General features: G+C 36.8%; 1 protein-coding gene and 1 non-coding gene across 10 annotated transcripts in view; one reads left to right on the top strand and one right to left on the bottom strand.

Moving 5' to 3' along the window:
- ITCH (itchy E3 ubiquitin protein ligase) overlaps window positions 1-27,227 on the bottom strand; it is a 129,482-nt gene that overhangs the window by 45,217 nt on the left and 57,038 nt on the right. For 8 of the 9 annotated variants that reach the window (XM_045980760.1, XM_045980759.1, XM_045980764.1 and 5 more), the window contains 5 exons: window positions 26,391-26,515; window positions 25,246-25,383; window positions 15,551-15,596; window positions 2,075-2,232; window positions 441-630 (listed from right to left, as the gene is read on the bottom strand). In XM_045980760.1, the coding sequence (XP_045836716.1) occupies window positions 441-630; window positions 2,075-2,232; window positions 15,551-15,596; window positions 25,246-25,383; window positions 26,391-26,515 (657 nt within the window). The remainder of the gene's footprint in view (window positions 1-440; window positions 631-2,074; window positions 2,233-15,550; window positions 15,597-25,245; window positions 25,384-26,390; window positions 26,516-27,227) is intronic. The other variant, XM_045980765.1, reaches the window with a different exon arrangement.
- Window positions 26-133, top strand: LOC123927322. Its single transcript, XR_006815408.1, has one exon. It is a non-coding gene; the product is annotated as a U6 spliceosomal RNA (small nuclear RNA).

The following is a 27,227-nucleotide window of genomic DNA, read 5'->3' as shown; positions in this document are numbered from 1 at the left end:
AAAATTTTATTTTAAAAAGTGGGTTGTGCTCGCTTCGGCAGCACATATACTAAAATTGGAACGATACAGAGAAGATTAGCATGGCCCCTGCGCAAGGATGACACGTAAAAAGTGGGTTTTTTTCCTCTTTCAAAGAGAAAGTAATCCAAATTAGGTGACTATTTTATTACATTAGATTGGTTAACTTTCTATGGTTCAGAGTCCTTCAATTTAAAAAACACAAAACAAACAACAAAAAACCTTTGCCCTGGAAATGAGAGGGTGTGGATTTCTAATGTGGTGAGTTTTTTTGGTTCAGTTTGACTCTAGACACAGCATCCCCAAAATCAGTCACCACAGCTTTAGGATGGTTTTTTTAAAGAATGGAGTTCAGTATTATTGTCCTTATTAGTAAGAACATGCAGAAGCCTAAAGCAAACAAACCAAAAACAGTTACTTACCCAGGTGGTAGGGGAGCCTGAGGTACAGGATTTAATGGCCGAGGGCCTGAGCCTCCAGATATAGTCAGAGGAATTATTAATCCAGATGTTGCTCCTTCAGATGTATTTGAATTTATATTTGTTGGTGGCAGAGAGCCTGTACTGGATCCATCACTTTCAGAAGTGGCAGATGGGGAACCATTGACAGATGCTATAAAAGATTTGTGGAAAACAACAATCTTTTATTTTCAGAATTCCAAATTCAGGATAGAATTTTAACTTTAAAAAATAAAAAGGTAGGGGCGCCTGTGTGGCTCAGTGGGTTAAAGCCTCTGCCTTTAGCTCAGGTCATGGTCTCAGGGTACTGGGATCGAGCCCCACATCGGGCTCTCTGCTAGGCAGGGAGCCTGCTTCCCCTCTCTCTGCCTGACTCTCTGCCTACTTGTGATCTCTGTCTGTCAAATAAATAAATAAAATCTTAAAAAAAAATAAAAGTAAAAATAAAAAGTAAAAAGGTAGATGACAAATAGAAAATTTAAGATATGGATATGCAGGTAAAAATTACTTAAATAAACTTCTTAAATAACTTTTTAGGTTCTATCTATCCAATGGCTCTTTATTAATTATGAACCACATACAAATTCTGATTTCATGATACCACAAGAAATAAAAGTTATTTAAAAAAAATAAAAAGGAAAGCACTGATACCCTTTGGTACTTTAAGTTCATTTTGTAATTTTCCATATTTTTAAAACTGTCTTTTCTATGAAACCCTGCAGATCAAAGACCAATTTTTTGATGTTAGTTAAAATAGAGAAGATCTGTTAAGCTATTGCATTCTTACAAATTGTTATAAAGTACATATTATGTCTTCAAGAAAGACTTGACAGAACAATTCCTCGGGGATGTCACCAATATTTTGACTAAGTACTATATGATCGTAAAGGCTAGGAATATATTATTAACACATTTTTCTACCAAAAAGGGGGAAAGATGTATAATTAAAAACAAAGTTTTTTACTAAAATGATTTGTAGATAACTAATTTACTTTTCCAATAATATTTGGTTTAATTATTTTATATTGTCTGTCTACATACAGAAGGAAATATTAAAGATTAAAGATTCTATTCTGAGTAATTGGGAAAAATGGGTATTCTACCTATAGATGTTTACATTTTTACTATATGAAATATGTTCATTTGTTGTATAATTTTTGTTTCAAAATGTGAGTATCATTTAGCATTATTGGGTTACTTGCCATTTCTGTCTTTTAAAAGATATACTGAAAATAAGCAAGCAGATCCTTGACAATATGACATGCTTATGTCCACACTATTACAAACCCTGCCAAAAAGTTGCAATCTTTTCTATACTGCCTATACTTTTAATAATGCAAATATGGTTCTCATTTTTCTTTTTCATTCTCAATAAAGCATTTCCCTCAATAACTTCACCCTGGAGGAAAACTTAGGGAAAAGGCACATATTAGTCTACCTAAAGAAAGATCCTTCTTGGCCAAAACTTAAATGTGAAAATACAGCTAGAAAACTGACCTAAAAGGGTCTCTTGACACTTACCTGAGGTCAATTCCCAAACAGAACATTATTTACAATCACAGTATTGACAGCTACATCCCTAGTGCTGGAATACGCACCTGGTCTACGTGGGGTAGGTGGAGGTGGGCGTGAAGGTCTTGGAGGCCTAGAAGGTTTAAAACCACCATTTGAGAGTGATGGAGAATTATTCCCATTGACCTTCCTATTTTCACCAGCCCCTGCATCCTCAGGCTCATCTGATCCATTTGTGTTTGTTCTGAGTAAGAAAAGGCGAAAGGGAAGGGAAAATGAATGCTCTGTAAATTAACAAAAACAAGAAGACCAGAACTTAAAATTTCTGGCCAGCTTTATCAAATACATAAATACCCCTTGGGCAGAGTCTTATATACAACCCTCAGAGCCCACCCAGATATAGAGTGAGAGGTTGCCAAAGCACACAGAAACACTTATGAGCCTTCAAAACTATTAGGTAAGGTGATTCCGATTTCAAGAAAGTCTTTGGAGGCCTTGTATAAGCAAGAACAGAGTCAAATTCTCAAAATCCAAATGTCTTAGGAAGGGCATTATTTTATTATGACCACAGCTAATACCACCATTCTTTTCCTGGTTTCCACTGGCTCTTAACAGTATTCAGTTTTGGGATAGGGCTGACTCTTGTTTGGCAGAAGAAATACTTTTATCCCAAAGACAAGATGCTTTCTCTCCATCCCAGCAAATGATACAAAATGTTGAAAATTATTGTTCTGGGGCACCTGGGTGGCTCAGTGGGTTAAGCCTCTGCCTTCGGGTCAGGTCATGATCTCAGGGTTCTGGGATCGAGCCCTACGTCGGGCTCTCTACTCAGTGGGGAGCCTGGTTCCCCCTCTTTCTCAGCCTGCCTCTCTGCCTACTTGTGATCTCCCCCTCTCGGTCAAATAAATAAATAAAATCTTAAAAAAAAAAAAAAAGGAAAATTAGTGTTCTAGAGCAGAGGTACCCACAGACCTTTTTTATTTTTTTTAATTTTAATTTTTTAAAGGAGGTTATTATTTCTTCAAAGCAATGACATTAATTGAGGGAAAGAAGAGAAAGGGGGAAAACAACAGGAAATGTCAGATTGAAAGTCACTACTATGGTCAGCTAAATATAGTTGGTTTCTTTTCCCAGGGGGATCTTGTCATGAATTAGAAAGCAAAGAGTGAATGTAGCCAGTTTGAAGATACTTCAGTTACGACTGCTATCTACTACTTGGTAAGCAGCAAACTACTACACAGTATTAATTCAATACTCTACTGGACCTTCAAAACAAGACTGAACAAAGTAAAATCTACTTAATTCAAGAAATCAAAATTGAGAGGCAGCACCAAATATTAAATCATTTTTAAACTATGTTGCCTTAAAGTTCTTTAGGGCCTTTCTACTCAAAGTAGTCTTTGGAATAAAAGCAAGGGTAACCCGTAAGCGCTTATTAGAAATGCGCAATCTATCTGCGTGGCTCATTTGCTTGCTTTTGGCACAGTTCATGATCTTGGGGTTGTGGGATAGGAACTGAGCCCTGCATCAGGCTCCAAGTCAGCCTGTCCCTCCCCTTTCCCTCTGCCCTTCCCCTCACTTGGATGCATGCTCTATAACAGACAAAATCTTAAAAAAGAAAAAAAAAAAGAGAGAAATGTACAATCTTGCACTCCACTCCCAGCACCCACTATATCAGAAGGGATTTTAATTAAGATCCTCAGGTGATCTGGGTGAATAGTGGGATATAACAAGACTGCTTTGGGGGGGGGGGCCTCAAATGCTTATTTTGAATAGAAGAACAGTTCAGTAATTGGCAGTCAGCACCTGGGTAGTGCTGACTGCCTACAGGAAGGCCAACCCACCCCAAAATATGACTGAAGGCAAGAAGAGTCAGCTTTGACACTGCTACACCTCCCCTAGGTGCCAAGTTCCAAACCCATTTTGAGTAGTATACCTCTTTATGACTCTAAGTATTGCCTCTTGAAATTGAAATTACTATTTCAAGAGATTACTAATTAGTTCTTAATGTTTTAAGAACCAATTTTTTTTTAATATTTTATTTATTTGACAGCGAGAAATCACAGCTAGGCAGAGAGGCAGGCAGAGAGAGAGGAGGAAGCAGGGTCCCCATGGAGCAGAGAGACAACAAATGATAGAATGAACCAAAACTATGAAACTGAGGTTTCTAGCTCTGACTCTGCTGTTAAGATTTTTTGATTGTTTTGTTTATTCATTTCAGAGAGATACAGAGACAGAGAGAGCACAAGTAGAGGGAGAGGCAGAGGGAGAAGGAGAAGCAGACTCCCCACCAAGCTGGAAGCCTGAGATTCGGCTCAATCCCAGGACCCGGAGATCATGACCTGAGCCGAAGGCAGATGCTCAACCAACTGAGCCACCCAGGTGCCCCTCTAATTCTGCAGTTATACGACCAAAGAAAAATTACTTCTCTCTTTTTAAGAGAGGGAGAGTGGGGGTGGGGTAGAGAGAGAGGGAGAAAGAATCTTAAGCAGGCTCCATGCCCAGCAAGGAGCCCATCATTGGGCTCTATCCCACAACCCTGAGATCATGACCTGACCTGAGCCAAAATCAAGAGTCAGAAGTTTAACAGACTAAGCCACCCAGGCGACTCAGTTACTTAATCTCTTTGCACCTCAGTGCTAGTCAAATTGTAGGAATATGTGAGTAAGTAGGAACCTTCAGGGCATGAGGTAAATCTGTTATTACAAAGGTGTAGCAAACTGGTTCTCTTGTTGAGGATTAAAAGCTTGGGAAATTTCGGGGCACCTGGGTGGCTCAGTGGGTTAAGCCTCTGCCTTCTGCTCAGGTCATGATCTTAGAGTCCTGGGACTGAGCCATGCATGGGGTTCTCTGCTCAGCAGGGAGCCTGCTCCCTCCCACCCCCGCCTGCTGCTCTGCCTACTTGTCATCTCTCTCTCTGTCAAATAAATAAATACAATCTTTTAAAAAAATAAAAGCTTGGGAAATTTCAACATCCATGCTGTTTACCCTTCTAAAAGCTTGGCCTGATTGATTGATTGACTCTCTATACCCAATGTGGGACTCGAACTCATGACCTCGAGATCAAGAGTCAAATGCTCTACCAACTGAGCCAGTCAGGTGCCACGCCAAAGCTGTTTGTTTTCATTCTCTTTTCCTTCATTATAATTTCTTGTATTTATGTAATTAATGTATTTAGCAATTTTAATTTTCCAAAGACTTCCACTCTTTCAAAGTGAAAAATAGCTTCTATTTATAAAATCACCTTCCATCCTACATTCTGGAGATCATTCCCATTAAGACATGGATGCCCATTTCTTGCCAGTCCTATTTCATTGGCTGTGTATGTGATCATTAAATGTTTCCTACCTTAAGCAAATTTGTGTTTGTTTTGTTATTTATTACATATGGGGCACTTCCCCCTAATTATTCAAAAACATTTACAATATCTAATGACTATAGAATAATATATAGACATGTCATCATTCCAACATCTTATCTTTTCTTTTGGTGGTGGTATTGGGGGTGGGGGTGGTTCTATTTCCCACAGACAGACTGTCAGAATAGAATACCTGGGTTAAAGTACGCAAATATTTTGAAGACTCAAATACGGACCGCTAAATTTTTTAAAAAACATTTTCAAAGGTAATTTTCCTATCAGTTAGTTATGAAAATGCCCATTTCACCATCAAGTATGTAAATATTTTTAAGTCTTTGCTAATCTGGTAAATAAAAATGTTAATGTTCAACAATATTTCATTTATAAGCCATTTGAGTTTCTTCTTCCATGAACTGTATATATCTTCTGTAAATCTTTGTTATAAGAGAATAGTTTTCCTTATTATTTGTAAGATCTTTTTACAATCTGAACATTTTTTTTAAAGATTTTATTTATTTGGGAGAGAGAGTGTAGAGCAAGAGAGAGAATGTAGAGTGTGAGAGAGAAAGCGAGCCGGGGGTGAGGGGTAGAGGGAGAGAGAGAAGCAGATTCTCTGCTGAGCAGGTAGCCACCCAGGTACCCCAAGAGAATTTTTTTAAAAATATGGGGTATTTAATGTTGACAAATACTGTAGAAGAGAATGAGGTCCTGGACTAACTAAGCCAAGGAAAACTGCTGTGGGGAAAAAGAGAAGTCAGGTTAGAGGTTCAGCTTGTTCCAAGAGCAGAGCAGATTCCAGGTTGATTTAAAAACTGATTTCAAAAAATTGAAACTATGAAACCTTTAGAAGAAAATGTGAACAGTGAACTTATTTCTGAATAAATTTAAATATACAGAAATCAAAAACTCTGGGTTAAGCCTCTGCTTTCATCTTGGGTCATGATCTCAGGGTCCTGGGATCTCTCTCTATAAATAAAATCTTAAAATAAAATAAATAAAATAATGACTTAAAGGCAAATGACAGATGTTTAACAGTATGAAAAATGATAAATTGGGGCGCCTAGCTGGCTCAGTCAGTTAAGCGTCTGCCTTCAGCTCAGATCATGATCTCAGGATCCTGGGATAGAGCCCTGAGCCCTGCTCAGTGAGAGGCCTGCTTTTCCCTCTCCCTCTGCTGTTCCCCTTGTTTGTGCTCTCTTGCGCTGTCTCTCAAATAAATAAAATCTTTAATAATAAATAAATAAAAACATTTCTCTTAACTTCTGTGACAGTGCTTTTCTAATCTTTTACTCCTACTTCTAACCATCTCTTCTTTAGTATGTTTTCTTCCCTCCATTCACTAAATATAGTTCCCATTGTTTTTGTTCTTTCCTCTTCCATGAATTTTCCCCTAGAGTCTCAAATTTCATGATTCCAAATATCATCTCGGAAATGATTCCCAAATCAGAAATGCTCATCCCTTGTCTCATTCTTATCCTCTGGTACCAAATGATCAACTAAATGCAGGAGATCTAGAATAACTCTCCAATTCTAAAACTACCATTCCTCCCGTGTTCCGATTCCACGAGTGGTACAGCTATCTTCCTGGGAAACTTGACTTTTCTTCTCTCCTGTGCCTCCTGATGCTAAAGTCTCACTGATTTCACTTCCACATTCTCTCTCTACTCACCCACCACCAGTGTCCCAGTTCTAACCCTCCTTCTCTCTTACTGGATTACTGTAATAACTTCCTGCCTAGGTCTTCCCACCTTCATTCACCACCATATAATCAAGTATACATGATTATCAAATAAAATAATTTTTCCAATGGAGTTCTGATCACACCAATGCCTCATTTAAATATTTTTAGAGACTTTCCTCTCCACAGAAAGATTCCATGAGCCTATACCAGCATACCTCAACAATACTGGTTCCAGACCACTATAATAAGGCAAGTATTAAAGTCAATTTTTAAAAATTTCTCAGTGCATATATGTTTACACTATGCTACAGTCTATTACATGTGCAACAGTATTATGTCTAAAAAGAACAATGTATTAATCTTAATGTAAAAATACTTTGTTGCTAAAAAATGCTAACCATCATCCACCCTGAAAATGATTCAAGTCTTAATCTTTCTGCTGGTGGAAGGTCTTGCCTTGATGTTGATGTTGATAGCTGCTGAATGATAAGCGTGGTGGTTGCTGAAGGTTGGGGTGGCTGTGGCAACTTCTTTCTTTTTTTTTAAATTATTAACATATAATGTATTATTTGTTTCAGAGGTACAGGCCTGTGATCCATAAGTCTTACAAAATACACAGCACTCCCCACAACACATACCCTCCCCACTGTCCACACCCAGCTACACCATACTTCCCACTGCCCTCCATTCCAGCAACCCTTAGTCTGCTTCCTGAGATTAAGAGTCTCTTAGTTTGTCTCCCTCTCTTGTTTTGTCTTGTTTCATTTTTTCCTATTTTCCCCTATGTGATTGTGGCAATTTCTTACAACAACAATAAAGTTTGCTAGAACAATTGAATCTTCCCTTCACAAATGATTTCTCTGTAGCAATGCTGTTTGATACTATGTTTACCAAAGTAGAACTTCTTTCAAAATTGGAATCAATCCTCTAAAACCGTCCTGCTGTTTTATAACTAAGTTTGTGTAATATTCTATATCCTTTGTTGTCATTTCAACAATCTGCACAGCATCTTTACCAGGAGTAGATTTGATCTCAAAAACCCCCTTTCTTTAACTCATCCATAAGAAAAACTTCTCGTCTATTTAAGTTTTATCATGAGATTGAAGCAATTTAGTCACATCTTTAGGCTCTGATTCTAATTCTAGCTCTCTTGCTATTTCTACCACATTTGTAATTACTCCCTCCACTGAAGTCTTAAACCCTCCAAGTCATTCATGAGGATTGGAATCAATTTTTTTCAAACTCCTATTAATGTTTACATTGTAACCTCCCATGAATCACAAATGTTCTTAGTGGCATTTGAATGTTTAATCCTTTCCAGAAGGTTATCAATTTATCTTGTCCAATCCATCAGAGAAATCACTACCTATAGCAGTCATTAAGAAATACATTAAGAAATATATTTCCTGGGGTGCCTGGGTTGCACAGTAGGTTAAGCATCTGACTCTTGGTTTCAGTTCAGGCTATGATCTCACATTTGTGGGACAGAGACCCCCAACTGGGCTCCACGCTCAACACAGAGTCTGCTTGAGATTCTCTCCCGGCCCCACCCCTCCTGCTTCACTGTGAGCTCTCTTTCCCTCTCTCTGAAATAAATAAACCTTTAATATATATATATATATATATATAAATATGTATGTATGGGACGCCTGGGTGACTCAGTTAACTGTCTGCCTTCAACTCAGGTCATGATCCCAGGATCTTGGGATCAAGTCCCACATTGGGCTCCCTGCTCAATAGGGAGCCTGCTTCTCCCTCTGCCTGCCATTCCCTCCTGATTGTGCTCTCTCTCAAATAAATAAATAAAACCTTTTTAAAAAATGTATTTCTTAAATAATAAAACCTGAGAAGTCAAAACTACTCCTAGATCCATGGGCTGCAGAATGCATGCTGTGTTAGCAGGCATGAAAACATTAATCTTGTTGTACATCTCCATTAGGGCTCTTGGGTGACCAGAGGAAAGAACAATGCCAATTTGAAAGGCATCTTTTTACTGAGCAGTAGGCTTCAACAGTGGACTTTAAATATTCAATAAACCTTGTAAACAGATGCACTGCCATCCAGGTTTTTTGTTCTGTTTATACAGCACAGGCAGAGTAAATTCAAATTCTTAAGAGCCCTAGGATTTTTGGAATGGCCAATGAGCACTGGTTTCAACTTCAGTCACCAACTGTATTAGCCCCTAACAAGAGAGTCAGCCTGCCCTTCTAAGCCAGGAACTAACTTCTCTCCAGCTATGAAAGTCTTAGATGGGGGGCGCCTGGGTGGCTCAGTGGGTTAAGCCGCTGCCTTCGGCTCAGGTCATGATCTCGGGGTCCTGGGATCGAGTCCCGCATCAGGCTCTCTGCTCAGCAGGGAGCCTGCTTACCTCTCTCTCTCTCTCTGCCTGCCTCTCTATCTACTTGTGATCTCTCTCTGTCAAATAAATAATAAAAAAAAATAAATAAATAAAAATCTAAAAAAAAAAAAGAAAGTCTTAGATGGCATCTTCTTCCAGTAGAAGGCTATTTCATCTATGTATAAAATCTGTTGTTTAGTGTAGCCACCTTCAGGAATTAGCCAGATTTTCTGGATAACTTGCTTTGGCTTCTACATCAGCACTTGCTGCTTCACCTTGTACTTCTATAATAACGGATATGGCTTCTTTCCTTAAACCTCATGAACCAAACACCACTCACTTCAAACTTTTTTTCTGCACGTTCCTCACCTCTCTCAGCCTTCACAGAACTGAAGAGAGTTAGGGCCTTGCTCTGGATTAAGCTTTAGCTTAAGGGATAGTTGTAGCTGGTTTGATCTTCTATCCAGACTACTAAAATGGTCTCCATACCAACAATAAGGCTGCTTTGCTTTCATATCATTTGTGTGTTCACTGAAATAGCACTTTGAATTTCCTTCAAGAAATTCTCCTTTGCACTCACAACTTGGTTAACTATTTGGTGCAAGAGCCCTGCCTAGCTTTTGGCCTATCCTGACTTTCAAAATGCCTTCCTCACTAAGCTTAATTATTTCTAGTTTTTTTTTATTTAAAGGAAAAGACAAGCAATTCTTCTTTTTCATTGAGTACTTAGAAGCCACTGTAAGGTTATTAACTGGCCTAACAGTTGCAACTTAGGGAATAAGGAGGCCCAAGAAGAGGGAGAGAGACAGGGAACAGCCTATCGGTGGGGCTGTCAGAACACACACATTTATCAGTTAAGTTTACCATCTTATATGGGCACAATTTGTCATACTCCAAAACAATTACAACAGTAACATCAAAGATCACTGATCACAGATCACCACTACAAATATAACAATGAAAAAGTTTGAAATAGTGCAAGAATAACCAAAATATGACAAAGTGAGTGAATGCTGTTAAAAATAATGGTATATAAATAATGATAATAAAAATAATGGAACAGATTTGTTCAATGCAGGGTTGCCACAAACCTTCAATCTGTGAAAAACAAAATATTTGCAAAGCACAATAAAATGAAGTATGTCTGGGGGCGCCTGGGTGGCTCAGTGGGTTAAAGCCTCTGCCTTCAGCTCAGGTCATGATCCCAGGGTCCTGGGATCGAGCCCCACATCGGGCTCTCTGCTCAGCGGGGAGCCTGCTTCCTCCTCTCTCTCTGCCTGCCTCTCTGCCTACTTGTGATCTCTGTCTGTTAAATAAAATAAATAAAATCTTAAAAAAAAAAGAAAAATGAAGTATGTCTGTATTTAGAAACCAAAACCTCCATCTGGCCCCAACCTATGTAACATTAAAAATAACTGACATTTATTGAGGGTCAAGCAATTATGTGATTAAAAAAAAAGAAGTCCCACTTTAGGTCACAGTAAAGCATGACAATTACGAGTTCAGGCTCTTAAGGTCAGGTAATCCCAGGTTCAACCATGCTACCTTGAGCCTTATTAACTCAAGCAAGTTCCTTTCCCTTTCTAAGTCTCAGTTTTCTCATCACCCATAAAAATGATATACACCTACCTACTTTATAAAAATGTTCAAGATTCACTGAAATGAGGGGAAACATGCTCAACATACTGCCTGACATATAAGAGGCAATAAACATTAACTGGTTGATTCCATTCTCAAATTCACCACCTCCCATTTTTCCCTTTCAATTACTCTATTTTAGCTATTTATGCTATAACTGAAGACCCTGTATTGTTCCCCATCTCCATAATTGTTTTTCTTCCTTCCACCTAGAAGTCCTTCCTCTCTCCACTTCCCCAAAGCATGCAAAGCCAAATTATAATTATGCTTTATGGTCTTGGGTCAAATGCCATTTCTTCCATGAAGGTTTTAAACATTTTACATAGTGATAAACATTTTTTAAAACCATCAAGCATTATTTTCTAATAATAAACAAAAATTTTAAAAGTTCAACAAAAGAAACAGGATTCAAACTAGTTCTGAAGTATATTGAGAATAAGGTAGAATGACAATTCTGCAAGGCAGGAATTTCAAGAAACAGACTTCATTACATAATGGAAAAAAATTTCCCATACTAGTTAGCTGTAATCTAAGAAATAGCTGTATGTCTAACCATAGTGATTCTCAAAGTATATGGCCTGATCTAACATCATCACCATCACCTAGAAACCTGAGAAACACAAATCTCGGGCCTAAAACTAGACACAGCAAATTGGGAACTAGAGATTAAGACACAATCTGTAGGGGCACCTGGGTGGCTCAGTGGGTTAAGCCTCTGCCTTCGGCTCAGGTCATGATCCCAGGGTCCTGGGATCGAGCCCCATATCGGGCTCTCTGCCCAGCAAGGAGCCTGCTTCCATTCCTCTCTCTCTCTCTCTGCCTGCCTCTCTGCCTACTTGTGATCTCTGCCTGTCAAATAAATAAATAAAATCTTTAAAAAAAGAAAAAAAGAAAAAAGACACAATCTGTAGTTGAACAAGTCTCCCAGGTGATTCTGATGCACTCTGAAGTTTGAGAAACACAACCATTCAGTTCCTTTAATAAATGGGTATGAAACTAAAACCTGAAATGGATTTTGAAAACCAATATGGAAACCTATTCACTATACAGAATTGTCAGTATGAACTTACCACTACCAACTATCTTTTAAAAGCAATTAGCTACAAAGTATGTACTTTACTATGGCTTTGTTCCTCTGCTCCATAATCTTACCACAAACCTCTCCTTATCTCATCACACATATATACCTAACTTACACATAAGCTTGGATGTTTATGGACAGGATAAAGTACCCTGGAGAACCAAGATGCTAATACAGTAAGGTCGTAACAGTCAGAAAGGTACTTCTAATAACAAAATCTTGAGTACAAGGCAGCGATCACCTTGAACTTCATAAAAATGACAAAAAACACTGAGAAACACAAAACATCCAGACATGTTACAGAGAATAGAAGACTAATAAGACTACAGTGACAGTATACATAGTGCCTGAATTAGGACAAAAAAGTAAACTAATCTAAAGTTGTTTAGTCATCTTCCTAAATGATAACTAGGGCAACGGACTGGAGGAGATGGGCACAAAGCCCTTGTCCACGGGGTATACATATTGCCCTGCTTTTTAATCTTATAGTTAGGAAGTCTGCAAATAAAAATAAAGGGGAAAAGCCAGTCATGGCCATGATAACTGCAGAGTACCATTTAAAAACATTTGAAAAGGGTGCCTGGGTGGCTCAGTTGTTATGCATCTGCCTTCGGCTTAGGTCATGATCCCAGGGTCCTGGGATCGAGCCCTCATTGGGCTCCCTAATCAGTGGGAAACCTGCTTCCCCCCTCCCACTCCCCCTTCCGTGTTCCCTCTCTTGCTGTGTCTCTATCAAATAAATAAAATCTTAAAAAAAAAATAAAAACATTTGACAGTTTACAAAATGCTTTTCAAACTCACCACCTCAGAGGTATGCTCTCTGGAGTAAAAGCTAATGCAAAGGAATTCATGCTTATCACAAAAGACAGGCTGAGAGATCACTCTAGCCATCTCAGAAATTTAGAAGACACTATTCCTCAGATTATTTATGACAATGATTCACTTGGGAAGATGTAGAGCATTGATTAAATAAATGGCATGAAGCTAGGATTCCAGGAATGCCTTTGCAAGAAACTTAGAGTTGTCTAGAGTAGTTTAAATAAAGTATTTTAAGAATGAGATTTGTAGGGGGCACTTGGCTGGTTCAGTTAGTTGAGCATACAACTCTTGATCTCAGGGTTATAAATTTGAGCCCCACATTGGGTGCAGAAATTACTTAAAAATTAAAAAAAAAAAAAGACATTTGCAAAAAAAGAAAATGACTTAAACTTTCAAGAAAGCATACAAAATTCTATCACATTCTCACTAATGGAAAAATATGGATTTATTATGCAAAAGTTCTCAACTCATGAATGCAAACTGAAATATTAAAACATTATTATGCAGAAATTTTCAGGAATTCAAAAAACTTCTATTAAACATCTAACTAAAAAGAGGCACAAAAGGCCTATGTTGTCTTCCAGTCTACAGAGATATTTATATAATTTTAAAAACCTTTTCTATTGCTTTTTAATCACACTGAGCAATAAAAGCAGTTATTATCCAGAGTGTCTGGGTGGCTCAGTTGGTTAGGCGTCCGACAGCTCAGGTCATGATCTCAGAGTTGTGAGACTTGAGTCCTGCATCGTTGTGCTCCACACTGGGCGCGGAAGCTGCTTAAAATTCTCTCTCTCTCTCTCTCCCTCTCCCTCGGTTCCTCCCACCCTTCTCTCTCTCTCTTAAAAAAAAAAAAAGCAGTTATTAATCCCTGAACAAGATGTTATTAACCCTTAATTTTTCACCTCTTGTGAGATTAGTATGAGAGATGAGTCTTTGTCACAGAAGCGACTCTGAAGGTAGATCTCTATTAGATGAAAGACAACAGTTTCATATACTTTCATTTCCCCAAAGATCTTGCTGAGTTGTCTTTTTTTAACTTTTATTATGAAATTCTCCCTACATCATGAAAGTAGACACACTGGTACAACAAACTCCCTATTAACTCAACTTCAATAACCACCATTTTGTTCTACTTGCTCCACCTCTCCTCTCTTACAGCACTTGACACTGTAACACCCACCTCTCCAGATATTTTCCCTTATGTTCTGTGATACTGCTCTTCTATTCTTCTCCTCTGACCATGGCTTCCGTGGTTCACCATCTTCCTATCTACTGCTTACTCAGATTGGGCAAAAAAAGAATCCAATGGGATTTTCTAACTCTTTAAGATACATTACTTACTGCTTTAAGACTAGGAGCATTTCCTTTTCTAAGTTTATCTCCCATTACCAGCTTCTAGGACAACCACTAAACACTTAAAATTTGTCAGGGTACACCTGGTTGGCTCAGTCCGTTAAGTGGCTGGGCCAACTCGATTTTGGCTCAGGTCATGATCTCAGGGTCCTAGAATGGAGCCCTGCATCAGGATCTATGCTTGGCAAGGAGTGTGCTTAAGATTCTCTCCCTTTCTCTCAAAGAAGTAAATCTTTGAAAAAAATTTTAAAATAAAAGTTTAAGTCAGTTAACACAACCCAAGGCATTCGGCATTTTTCAGACCCTAGACCTTAAGGCAGATAGGCACATGAAACTGCTGAATCTATGGCACCTGGCTGGCTCAGTCAGAAGAGCATCTGACTCTTGAACTGGCAATCATGAGTTTGAGGCCCACGCTGGGTACAAAGATTACTAAAAAAAATACATAAACCAAAACAAATAATACATTATATATTAATAAACAAACAAACTTAAAAAAATAGTGCTGGGGTGCCTGGGTGGCTCAGTCAGTTAAGTCCCTGTCTTGGGCTCAGGTCATGCTCTTGCAGTCCTGGGACTGAGCTCCTTGGGCTCCGTACTCAGCAGGGAGTCTGCTTGTCCCTCTTCCTGTGTCCCTCCTTCCCTACTGGCCTCCTCATGTTATCTCTCAAATAAATAAAATCTTTAAAAAAAAAAAAAAAAAGTGCTGAATCTAGGGTAATAGTGAACAGCTGGTACAAATCTCTGCTCCTTCTAACAAAGGCCCAAAAGATACCACAGATCATGATGACCTTCTTATATACCCAAAGCTTATATTCTGGCTTTCCTAGAAAAAAAAATTTAACAGTCCAATGATGGCCCTAGGATTCAGAACTCCCTGCTGTTGGAAAAGTGACAATATATATTTATATTCATTTTCTATAAGCTGAAAGAAGTACTAGCAATTCAGGTACCCTGTCCTAATCTGGAGAACTGCAGTCAGATGAGCTAAGAGTCCTGAAACATTCATAAATATTTCCTTTCTTATCCTGAGCCCTGAATTTTTTTTTAAAGATTTTTTTCCCTAATCTCTACACCAAAGGTGGGGCTCAAATTCACAACCTTGAGATCAAGAGATGCATGTTCCAGCCACTGTGCCAGCCAGGTGGCTGAGTCCTGAATTTTTTGACCCTCATTTATTCTTGTAGCAGTCTAAACTTTTGTGTTAGTCAAACTAAAATTCTGACTACAATTAATATTCATTCTCCCTTATCTCTTCTCATATTCTATAGTAAAGCAAAAAGTGAACTCTTACCTTGTTTCATCCTTGGGTCTGGAGCCATCATCACTCTGTGAAGCACCTTAAACATCAATAAAATTTACATAGAAAATGAGATTCAAAAAGTGTTTTTCACCTTCTTCCTAAACATGCAAAGCCTTTCATTAAATATTGTAGAACATACTATAACTTAAATTTCAAGGAAAATGTGATATATGTTCACGTGATTAAAATTAGAAATGTTTGGGGCGCCTGGGTGGCTCAGTGGGTTAAAGCCTCTGCCTTCGGCTCAGGTCATGATCCCAGGGTCCTGGGACTGAGCCCCACATCGGGCTCTCTGCTCCGCGGGGAGCCTGCTTCCTCCTCTCTCTCTGCCTGCCTCTCTGCCTAGTTGTGATTTCTCTGTCAAATAAATAAAATATTGAAAAAAAAAATTAGAAATGTTTTACCAAAATGTTGTTCCAATGCTTACTACATGTAAGAAATGTCAATCAGTCAAGGTATTATTACTCATGTCCTACTTATGCCTTTTGAAATGTATATCTGCTTGATTGTTTTTTTTTTTCTCAAGATTTGTATTTATTTTCTGTTTGTTTGATTCTAATTCAAATATAATACTTCCACCATCTTTTATATTCCAAAAACCTCACAAAAAATTCTGATCGCCATCAGGATAATGGATTAAAAACAGATTCTGAAAATAAAAAAACGAGTAAAACCTCTCTAATCCAAGGGCCTGGCAAACAACTACAAGAACAGGAAAGGCACCAATTAATCTCAAAGTGGCAAATTAAAGCCACAAATTTCATATTTTCTTCAAATTTTATTCATGGGAATTATTCTGAGGATTTGGTAAGGGCCTGTGCACTAGAAAAATATTAAAGAGTAGGCATAGTGATTGTAGCAAAAATAGTAGGCAGAGAAGGAAAAAGTATAAAATGCAGAAACAAGAGTTCAAGTTTAACAGTCTACCTCACTGTAGTTAAAGAACAATAGTCCCTTAATACAGTCGTAGTTTTAAACAGTAAAATCAAAACTGCTATTGTTTCAAGGCATAATTAATGAGTAACTCACCTAAAAAATGCTGAATAACCACTACATTATATCACCTCAGCAATGTTGGCAGGTATATATCATCTTGTCTAGAAATAATACATTTAAAAAAGAGGGGGCAAAGAAGGTACAGCATAAGGAAATAAAGTCAACGGTATTTTACTAGTGTCGTGTGGTAATGAAATATTCAAAAAAGACAAATTTTTGGAGATAAAATAGGTAAGTGGTTGTCTGGGTTTAGAGGTGAGAACAGAATTTGTGTAAATAAGAGGGATCTCGCCAGGGGGATAAAAATGTTCTAATCCTGGGGGCGCCTGGGTGGCTCAGTGGGTTAAAGCCTCTGCCTTCGGCTCAGGTCATGATCTCAGGGTCCTGGGATTGAGCCCCGCATCAGGCTCTCTGCTCCGCAGGGAGCCTGCTTCCTCCTCTCTCTCTGCCTGCCTCTCTGCCTAGTTGTGATTTCTCTCTGTTAAATAAATAAAACATTTAAAAAAAAAAAATGTTCTAATCCTGATTTACACTAATGGCTGGATCACTCAATTAAATTACTAAAAATCATTAAATTGTAGACTTGCAATGAGTACATTTTATGAAATATAAAATACAACTCAATGAAACAGTTAAAAATGGTTTTAAAAACATGGTACAAAGAAATGCATTTTAGCTAGAAAGGGCACATTTCACTTTTACAAGAATTATTTTTAGGGGCTCCTGGGTAGCTCATTTGTTAGATGTCTGCCTTCCGCTCAGGTCACGATCCCAGGATCCTAGAATCAAGCCCCGCATCAGGCTCCCTGTTCAGCAGGAGGCCTGTTTCTCCCTCTCCCATGCCCCCTGCTTGTGTTCCCTCTCTTGCTGTGTCTGTCAAATAAATAAATAAAATCTTTAAGAAAAAAAACCCTTACTTTTATATAGACTATATTCACCTAAAATAGCTGATAAGACAAATGAAATCAGAAAAGGAAATAAAAATATACAGTGTTACTAAAATTGGACAATTAGTATCCCACCTATCTCAAAAATTAAGAAAGTCATTTGGAATATTCTTTTTAAATCTACCAATAAATGCCACTTCTAAAATTCTTATACTGCAGAGAAGCATAGTATTTAATCACATGGACTCTGAGGCCAGACTGCCTGGTCTGTATCATAGTTTCATCATGTACTAACTTCATGACTTTAGAAAAGTACACTTAATATTCCTGTGCTTTTTATTTTACCTCACACAAAATGGAGACAATAAGGATACCTACTTCATAGAATAGTTGTGAGGATTAAGCATAAACATTTAGAGCAGTGCCCAGCACATAAGCCCTCTATAAGTATTAGCTATTACTGTCTCTCAAATTTGCCTTTTTTTTTTAAAGATTTTATTTATTTACTTGACAGAGATCACAAATAGGCAGAGAGACAGGCAGAGACAGAGAGAAGGAAGCAGGCTGGCTCCCTGCTGAGCAGAGAGCCCAATGTGGGACTCAATTCCAGGACCCTGAGATCATGACCTGAGCTGAAGGCCTAACCCACTGAGCCACCCAGGCACCCTCAAATTTACACTTCATCAGTAAATATAGACAAGGGCCATTTTGTTCTATCTTTTATTTCACTTCAATACAGAGGTGAAGACATAACTATGAACTGTATGGCATAAATTAAATAGACCTATCTTGTGTTTCCAGAGAATAGTTTTTTTGAAAGGCACAAAATATCTGACACTTACACAATCAATGTCCAAGAAGGAAACAATGACCATACTTAAAGTTTGCATTTTACAAATGTATTGTTCTTTTAAAGCATTCCTACTCCAAATTTCCTCAACACTTTGGAAGAACATCTACAAAGATCTCTTCTATTCAGTGAGCTACCCAAAAAAGGCTTTCCTGCCACAAAATAACTAGCTGGTAGATGAAGCTATTTAACACACTGTTCTATTCCTTGGGTGCCTAGCCATCTTAAAAGCCAAACAAACAAGTGAACTGGTAACTAGAGCAGGAACAGGGTGCAGTAAGCAAATATGAGGGGGGGAAAAAAGGTTATCCTGATGGCTATTATCAGCTCTAAGATGGATCAGAAACAAAGGTCTGGGATCCTCTAAAGGAGCTGAAGTGTTCCCAGGTATGTAGCACACCCTGGCACTACCAGAAGCAAAAGAAATTTTCTCTGGAGCAATTAATCCCCAATTTAGGCCCCTAAGATTCCCAAAGACTACAATAAAAAACAAACTGGCAATCAAAGAGTAGCAAACATGTAAGAAAACAAGCCTCAAGGAAGAAGAGACATAAAAACATATCTCCAAAGATTTCTGACACTGGAATTTTCTTTTTATATATACATCTATTAGAATTTTCAAATGGAGAACATAAAAAAAACTGTATCAAAAGAAAATTAACAAGGAAAAAACAATAAATTATCAAACAAGCACCAGCAATTCCATTCCTAGGAATATACCCAAGAGAAATGAAAACATATGCACAAAGAAACTTGCACACAAATGTTTATAGCATCATTATTTATGACTCATTAATAGGCAAAGGTGGAAAAATAAGTCACATGTCCACCAGTGGATGAAAAGGATAAACAAACTGGCATATACATACAATGGAATATTATTCAGCCACAAAAAAGGAAATACTGATACATGCTTCAACTTGATAAACCTCAAAAACAATATGCTAAGAATCTAGACACAAAAGGTCACATACTATATGATTTCTTCTTTATAATATACCCAGAATAGGCAAATCCACAGAGACAGAAAGCAGATTAGTGTTTACCAGGTGGCTGGGGTGGGGGGCGAGGGGGAGATAGGGAGTGATTATAGAATGGACAATGGTTTATTTTTCTGGGGTAATGACAAAGTTTTGAAATTAGAGGTGGTGTATACTAATTATGAATACAATAAATGCCACTGAATTGTATTACTTTATAAGGTTAATTGTATGTTGCATAAATTTCACCTCAATTAAAAGAATCACAACAAAAAAGGGCCATATTTGGAAAAACAATAAATGCTATAAATCTGAAAATGCACATATCAATATGTACCAACAATTCCATTCCCCAGTATACATCCTACACAGACTCTTCAACCTGTGTACCAAGAGACATATAAATGTATAAATGCAGAAATATTCAATCTATGACTATCCATAATGGCAAAAAACTAGAAAGAAACCAAATGTCTTTTGACATAAAAATGGATAAATTGTGGTATATTCACCTAACATATTATCATACAGCAATGAAAATAAGTTACAGAAGCAGTAATATGGATAAATCTTAAAAGGCAAAATCTATATTCACAGAGCTCAAGAAAAAGGGCAAGTAATACACTGTTTAGGGATATGCATATGTATTAAAAAATTTTTAGGAGCATCTGGCTCGCTTAGATCACTTAAAATAATTTTAAAAACTTAAAAAATTTTAAGCAAGGAAATAATAAATTCAAAATACAGAGTAGTGAGGGGCGCCTGGGTGGCTCAGTGGGTTAAGCCGCTGCCTTCGGCTCAGGTCATGATCTCAGGGTCCTGGGATTGAGTCCCACATTGGGCTCTCTGCTCAACAGGGGGCCTGCTTCCCTCTCTCTCTTTCTCTGCCTGCCTCTCTGCCTACTTGTGATCTCTTTCTGTCAAGTAAATAAATAAAATCTTTAAAAAAAAAAAAAATACAGAGTAGTGATTATCTGTAGGGGAAAGACAAGGAATGCTATAGGGAGGAAAATACAGGTGGATGCCATGATGTTATTAATGTTCTAATTTCTAAGTTGCGTAGTAGTTCATGTGTGCGTAATTCTATTATGCTGGTTTATATATTATACATAATAAATAAAAGAATGTATGTTATAAAATGAGATATGTATTTTATATATATGCTATATATGAGAATATAAGTCAGTGTTTTGTAAATTTTAAAAAAGGATGAAAAATATAGCAAAATCTTACTCTAAACCAACAATGATCTTATTATAGCCTTAATACTTGGATTTTTTGTTTGGTTTTCAGGATTTCAAATATTTTATTATAGGAAAAAACTTGGGAAAAGGATGATATCCTTTTTTGGTTTTATTCAATTGATAAACGAGTATTTATCAAGCATCTTCTTGTGTCAACCCTGATCCAGAAACTAGGAAAACAGAAAAAAACCAACCCCTATCCTCAGGGAGCTCACATTAAACTAAATATATTAAAGCTACTTATAATGTAAAATACAATAGACGGCAAAAATAGGATAGAGAATAGAATTTTTCTATGGAGAAAAGTAAGTCAGGATTTGATGAGAGGACTGTCGAAACATTAAACAGATGGCCATGAACGACCTTGCAGAGAGGGTGACATCCAAGTAATCCTGAAGTGAATTACACGGAATACTGAAGGAAGAGAGCTCAAACCGACGGAGGAAAACTGTAATGGCCCTAAAGCAGGCATGTTCCTGGAGTGTTCAAGAAACCACAAGGAGAGTGGTGTCACTCAAGAAAATTGCATAAAAGTTTAAGAGATGAAGCCATCAAAGTAGAAGAGCTTTGGATGTCAGATCACATAGGCTCTAACGACTTCTAAGGTGCTACAGAAAATCACTGGGGCAGGCATCTGACAAAGTCTTTCTTATGTTTTCTCAAAAGTACTCTGGTTGTGTATTTTAAATAAAAAAAGAAGAAGAAAAAAAAAAGGAAGGGAGAATAGGGGTGAACATCACTCCCCAGCCTTCTCTTCCTGCTCTGTGCCTGACAGGTGTAACCTGTAGGACATACATTAATCACTAACTGGCTTCTTTGGCTCTACCTTGCATTGGGTTCAACTAATGAGACACAGGGGAGACTGGGAGGACACCAAGATTTAGCTCTTTATTATCCTCTTCAGCTGTTTCAATACTTGGATTTTAAAGTAAAACTAGTGGAGAGTTTTCCTAGTTTCTTGGAGGGCAAACTCGTTCATATTCTGAGCATATATAGAAAAAGTCAAAGATAAGTCAAGTAAGTTTCCCTCCATAAAATAATTAGTTGGTGCCCAGACCTTACTGAGATCTAGTAATTTCAAATAATATTTGGTAAAGCAAAACATTTAAGCTAGTTTCTTAAAGTAAGATAAAGTCAAAATGGAATGGAACACACATGATAAGAACCAAAGGTCTCATGTGCTGAAAAACTTACCTAAAATAATTTTATATATATCAAGAATATACATGGTAAAGAACAAAGACCTTTACAAGAGTATGCTCCCATTTTATAATCATGAATTTATAACTAAAATAGATTTTTGTCTTTAGGAAAAATAATGTCTTTGACAGTAATACTTTTCAATGGTATATTTGGGAAGACAGGTGTTAAATTAATAATCTACCACCACCAGCAGCCCAAGAGTTAAAAATAGATGAATGGGAAGTACTTGCAGATATGAACAACTGCCTACACTCAATTTGTTAATTTAGAACTGAGTGCTAAAACAGTAAGTCTATCTACCTAAAGAATTCTTCCCAGAGATTCATAAAAGCCTATTAATGCTGTACTTAGAGGAAAACACCAGAGCAAATTATCAAATTATTTTCTAAACCAGAGAAATAAGAAAGACTATCAAAGAAAATGTGACAACTACAACTAATACTCATTTGCATATTAAAATTGTTCTCTGAGCCAGAGGAGGGGGTGGGAAACTGGAGTGGGGATAGAAAGTTCTCTAATTTTCAAATACAGCTTAAAGATAAGTGGAAAGAAAAAACAAACATGCTGAGAAAATTTTCTTCACCTGAAAAAGGTCTACTTATTTAATTGCCATTTTTAGAATATTTATCCACCAGGGGTGCCTGGGTGGCATAGTTGGTTAGGCATCTGACTCTTGGTTTTGGCTTAGATTGTGATCTCAGAGTTGAGAGATGGGGCTCTAGGGTCAGTGTGGAATCTACTTGAGACTCTCTCTCCCTCTGCCCCTCTCCCTGCCAAATAAAAATAAATCTAAAAAAAAAAAAAAAATTTATCCACCAAGAACAATGACCAAAAATTTCTAGGTGCCCAAAGAGATAATACTGTCCCATTAGGAAAACCAACTTCCACAGTACATTTAAATATATAGCAAGCTATTATTTGGTGACTTTTAATACTAAAATTCAGACAGTGATTTCTTTTCATAAGTATTATTTAAAACTTAACCAAAAATATTTACATCTAGAAGAACAAATTTCTTCTAGGAACCACCCTATGTGTTCTTCCACAAAAAAACTTCTAGGGGCACCTAGGTGGCTCAGTGGGTTAAGCCTCTGCCTTCAGCTGAGGTCATGATCTCAAGGTACTGGGATTGAGCCCCACATTGGCTTTTCTGCTCAGCAGGGAGCCTGCTTCCCCTTCTCTCTCTGCCTGCCTCTCTAACTTGTGATCTCTCTCTCTGTCAAATAAATAAATAAAATCTTTAAAAAACAAAACAAAACGCAAAAAACTTCTAACGGAGGCTCCTGGCTGGCTCAGTCAGTAGAGCATGTGACTCTTGATATCAAGGTTATAAGTTCAAGTCCCACGTTGGGTATAGACAGTACTTAAAAATAAAATCTTTCTTAAAAAACAAAAACAAAACTTCTTACTAACATCCTCAGGGAAAAAAAATCTAAAAATCTTTAACAGTAGAAAATTACTGGAATACAAAAGCAATCTCCCTCATCCCCCCAGTTCTCATCCAACCAAACAACTGCAGGTACTAGAAATTCAATTTTAGTACTAAACTCTAATTCTCATTTCTAGCTTGCAGTTAAAGTTACAGAAATGGAACCAAAGAACAATACAAGTGTAGTTTCCACCACACATGCTTGTGAAAGGAACTGGATTTTGTTTGTTTGCTTACAATTCATGATGTGATTCAAAATTTCTGGGTTTTTAAGTGTGAAACCAATTGGAAGGAATAGGAAACATCAATAAATATTTTTGTTTCAGTTTTGACTCTGCATCACACTAGCTGTAAGATGTTGGACTTACTATTTAAATGATCAGAACCTCACTTTCCTTATATGCAAAATATAGGTTATGCCTTACAAAGCTATGATGGTTAAATGAGTATATATGTAAACACACCAACATAGTCGTTGCCACACAGCAAGCATTCAAAAACTGGCAGCTATTTTATTTGGCAACCACTGTGATTTTCCAGTTAAAAACCTCTTTCTAAGTATCAGGTTAAAATTCTATCAATTATTTTCCTAGCTGAGTGGAAAACTGGTGACATAGAAATGTTCACTTCCGTGGGCAATAAACATTAACGTAAGTATAAATATGCAGTTTAGGTTCTACTCTGAAATATGAAGACTAATATGCTTTGTTAATTATTAAATATTCTGCTTTAATAATAGTTTCAATTTGTAGGGGGTAAGAAACTTGGGAAGCTATAAATACTGAGTTTAGAGCAATTTAACAATGAAATTTAAGTTGTACATTATTTTCCAGAATTCTAATCTATAGAAAAATTTGACCATTTATAGCTTCTGTGAATGGCAGTGAATTAAAATGAACTTGTCAACTCTGAAGCAGTACGTATGATCATTTCAGAAATTTCTCTCCACCCTCATTAACCTCAAAGAACCAATCTGGAAGATACATTGAGACTATCTTGAAGGTCCTGCTATTAAAAAAGGTCATAAGTTGAGGGGCCTGGGTGGCTTAGATGGTTAAGCATCTGCCTTTGGCTTGGGTCATGGTCCTGGGATCTTGGGATTGAGCCCCATATCAGGCTCCCTACTCAGTGAGGAGTCTGCTTTTCCCTCTCCCTCTGCCCCATCCCCTGCTCATGCTCTCCCTCTCTCTGTATCTCTCTCTCAAATGAATAAATAAAATCTTAAATTAAAAAAAAAAATTCACAAGTTAAAAAAGCAGGAAGTTTTCCAAAGCAGAAATGGAAGAATAGTAACACCTGACAACTGCAAAATGTTTCATAATGTAGTTCCTAATAAATAAACAAAACTTTGTCAGACTAATAAAAAAAAACCATTAATCTTCTCTTTGTCTTGGGGCCTCTAAGTTTCACTTGAGTATCTAGAAGGAATCCACTAAGAAGTAGTTTTATTAAGCATGCTAGCTATACAGGCACTAATTCAGGTGCCAAACTTCTTTCAATTACTGTTGTTCATGTTTCTTATTCCCATTAACAAAAACTAGTAAATCATAATTTGTAAGATATAATGGCATACATATAATGAATTGATTTTTTTATTATTGTAACACAAAGACAGCTTTATAAATGTAGCCTACAGAAAATGGCATAGGAATGGCAAATGGACTTCAGCTTGTATTGGCAGTCTGGTACAGTACTAAGTAGGATTACTAAGCACTAAGCAGGATTTCACGTCAAATTTATACTCAACCAGATATTGCGGCAGGCAAATTATGTCAGCCACTGGTACTGCAGGAGATGTAGCATCATAAGTCATATTAACTGTGATTACTGGCCTATAAAACAAATACTTTATAAATCAACTCATTACACATTCAACTGTGATTCAACTTTTCTGTGGTTAGCTTTTCAACTTACAGAAAAATGTTTTATTCACAGAAACAACACAATAAAAGGAAAATGTTTAAAATAATCAATGTCTCCTTTTAAAAAGGAAATAATTTCTTTAAGGTGAAAAAGAACAGCACTAATTACATCAGCATTCTTTGGTGGCTAATGTTAAGAATCATTAAAGAGCCTATACAAAAAGTGATTACTTACTTTCTGAACATGTAGTTTCACCATTGGTAACAACTTCAGAATCTAACTGCAGCCCATCAAGACAAACTGACAAGTCTCCTATTGTCTCTGTTGGCTCTTTGTCACCTACAAGCTGTAAAGTCACAACTACTTCCTCAACTGTAAAAGAATATAATTACAGAACAAAATGATCACTTTTTCTTTCTTTAAAGTCATCTTAACTGTTAAAAAGAATGTCAGAAAAACTTGATATGTATGTGTTTATAAATTGTTTTTAGTATATTTCACTGAGGTTTCAGGCCTTCTGACACAAAACATTTAAAAAACAGAACAAAATTTGCTAATGCTTAATATCCATAATGTAAAATACTAACTAGCTCAATCATCTGTTATATTCATTCCATCCTTGCATAAAATAAGTCAGCAGGATTATTCAGCAACATATGCCTGAATTTTATTGAGTGAAAACATGTAACTTAAGAATGGATTGTGTCTCAGAGCGCCTGAGTTGCTCAGTTGGTGAAGCCTTCAACTCTTGATCTCAGCTAAGGGCTTAACACTCAGGGTCATGAGTTCAAGTCCTGTGATGGGCTCCACGCTGGGCGTGGAACCAACTTAAAAAAAAAATGGATTATATCTCTTAAATGAGATTTAGGAAGTATGTTTAGATAGTCAAGGGGGAATAAAAATATCTATGTTTTAAAATCATGATACTAATAAAAACAAACATGTTTCAAGTTTATTATATCTATATTTTATACATACACATACAAATAAAACCACAGCCATCTAAAATTAGTAAATTTTAAAAGTATTTGAAAAGAAAATCTGCCAAAATATTAACCATATTTGTCTCTGAAATGGCATTATGTTTTTCCTTCATTTCTGCTCTGTATTTTTTAGTTTTCCATAATTGAGTATGCAATATTTTAATAAGTACCTATTTATTAAATTTATGAAAAATATTGGGTCAAAAATGAATGGCTACACCAAGGTTATTTGGAATGCTTTAAATAAATAGTTCAAGGTTCTTCTCCTTATTAATAGTATAACCAAGTAAGCTTAAAAACAAATAGTGAACACAGTCATTCTGTATCTTTTACACATGAATTTAATATAGAAAAACAAATAGCCTAGCACAATTTCTGTTACTTTTACATACATACGTTTCATGTTGTTTGACTTTAAGGTTTCAAAGATATCTAATGCAGCAGTTCCCAACAAAACATCAGATTTCAAAGTCTGGTGACTCCATACACGAAAATGTAATTTACTCACAGGGGTGACGATACTAAAAGCAAAGAAAGGTAAAAAATATGTATTCTTTTCATTAAAATAATCAGAATGGATCCTAAATAAATTGCAATTAAATTTTAATGTCTAAAATATTTTAACTGTAGACCTTAAGTTTACTGTACAACCAATATTGCCCATTTTCTATAACCTAATGGAAAACACCTGAATGCTACATGCTCATATCGTCATTTTCACTTATAGTTGAACTACAGGGGCAACTTCATGCATCATCAATAAAAGTAAAACTGCCTATTATGCTACAAACTGTTAGAAATCTAGTTTTATTTCAACAGTATAAAAAAGTTAATTTATAAATTAAATCCCTATTTTAGGTCAGGTAGTGATAAGCCTGAGGTTATATCATTTAATCCTCACAGCAACCCAAGAGATGGGAATAACCACCCCACCTTCAGATATAGAAACTGCTATTCAGAGAAGTTAAGCAAATTACCCAACATTGCACAGCTAGCTAGCTAGTCAATGGCAGGCTGTAATTTGAACAAAGTCTGGCATTAAAATTTGTATTGAAAACGTCCTCAATCTTGAGGAAAAAAAAGAAACAAAAACGTTCTTCAGTCAGCTACATGATTTGAGGATTATGTTAGATACCCTAAATTTCACACTGTTAGAAGCAAAGTGTCCGTGATAACTGCCAAATATAGACTCACCTGCACCTTGCCAAATATCAATATAGAATACTATCTGGG

This window comes from Meles meles, chromosome 16 (assembly GCF_922984935.1).
Source record: "Meles meles chromosome 16, mMelMel3.1 paternal haplotype, whole genome shotgun sequence".
NCBI classification, from domain to species: domain Eukaryota; kingdom Metazoa; phylum Chordata; class Mammalia; order Carnivora; family Mustelidae; genus Meles; species Meles meles.
Note: the sequence above shows the minus strand (reverse complement) of the source record. Positions and strands in the feature narration are given on the sequence as shown.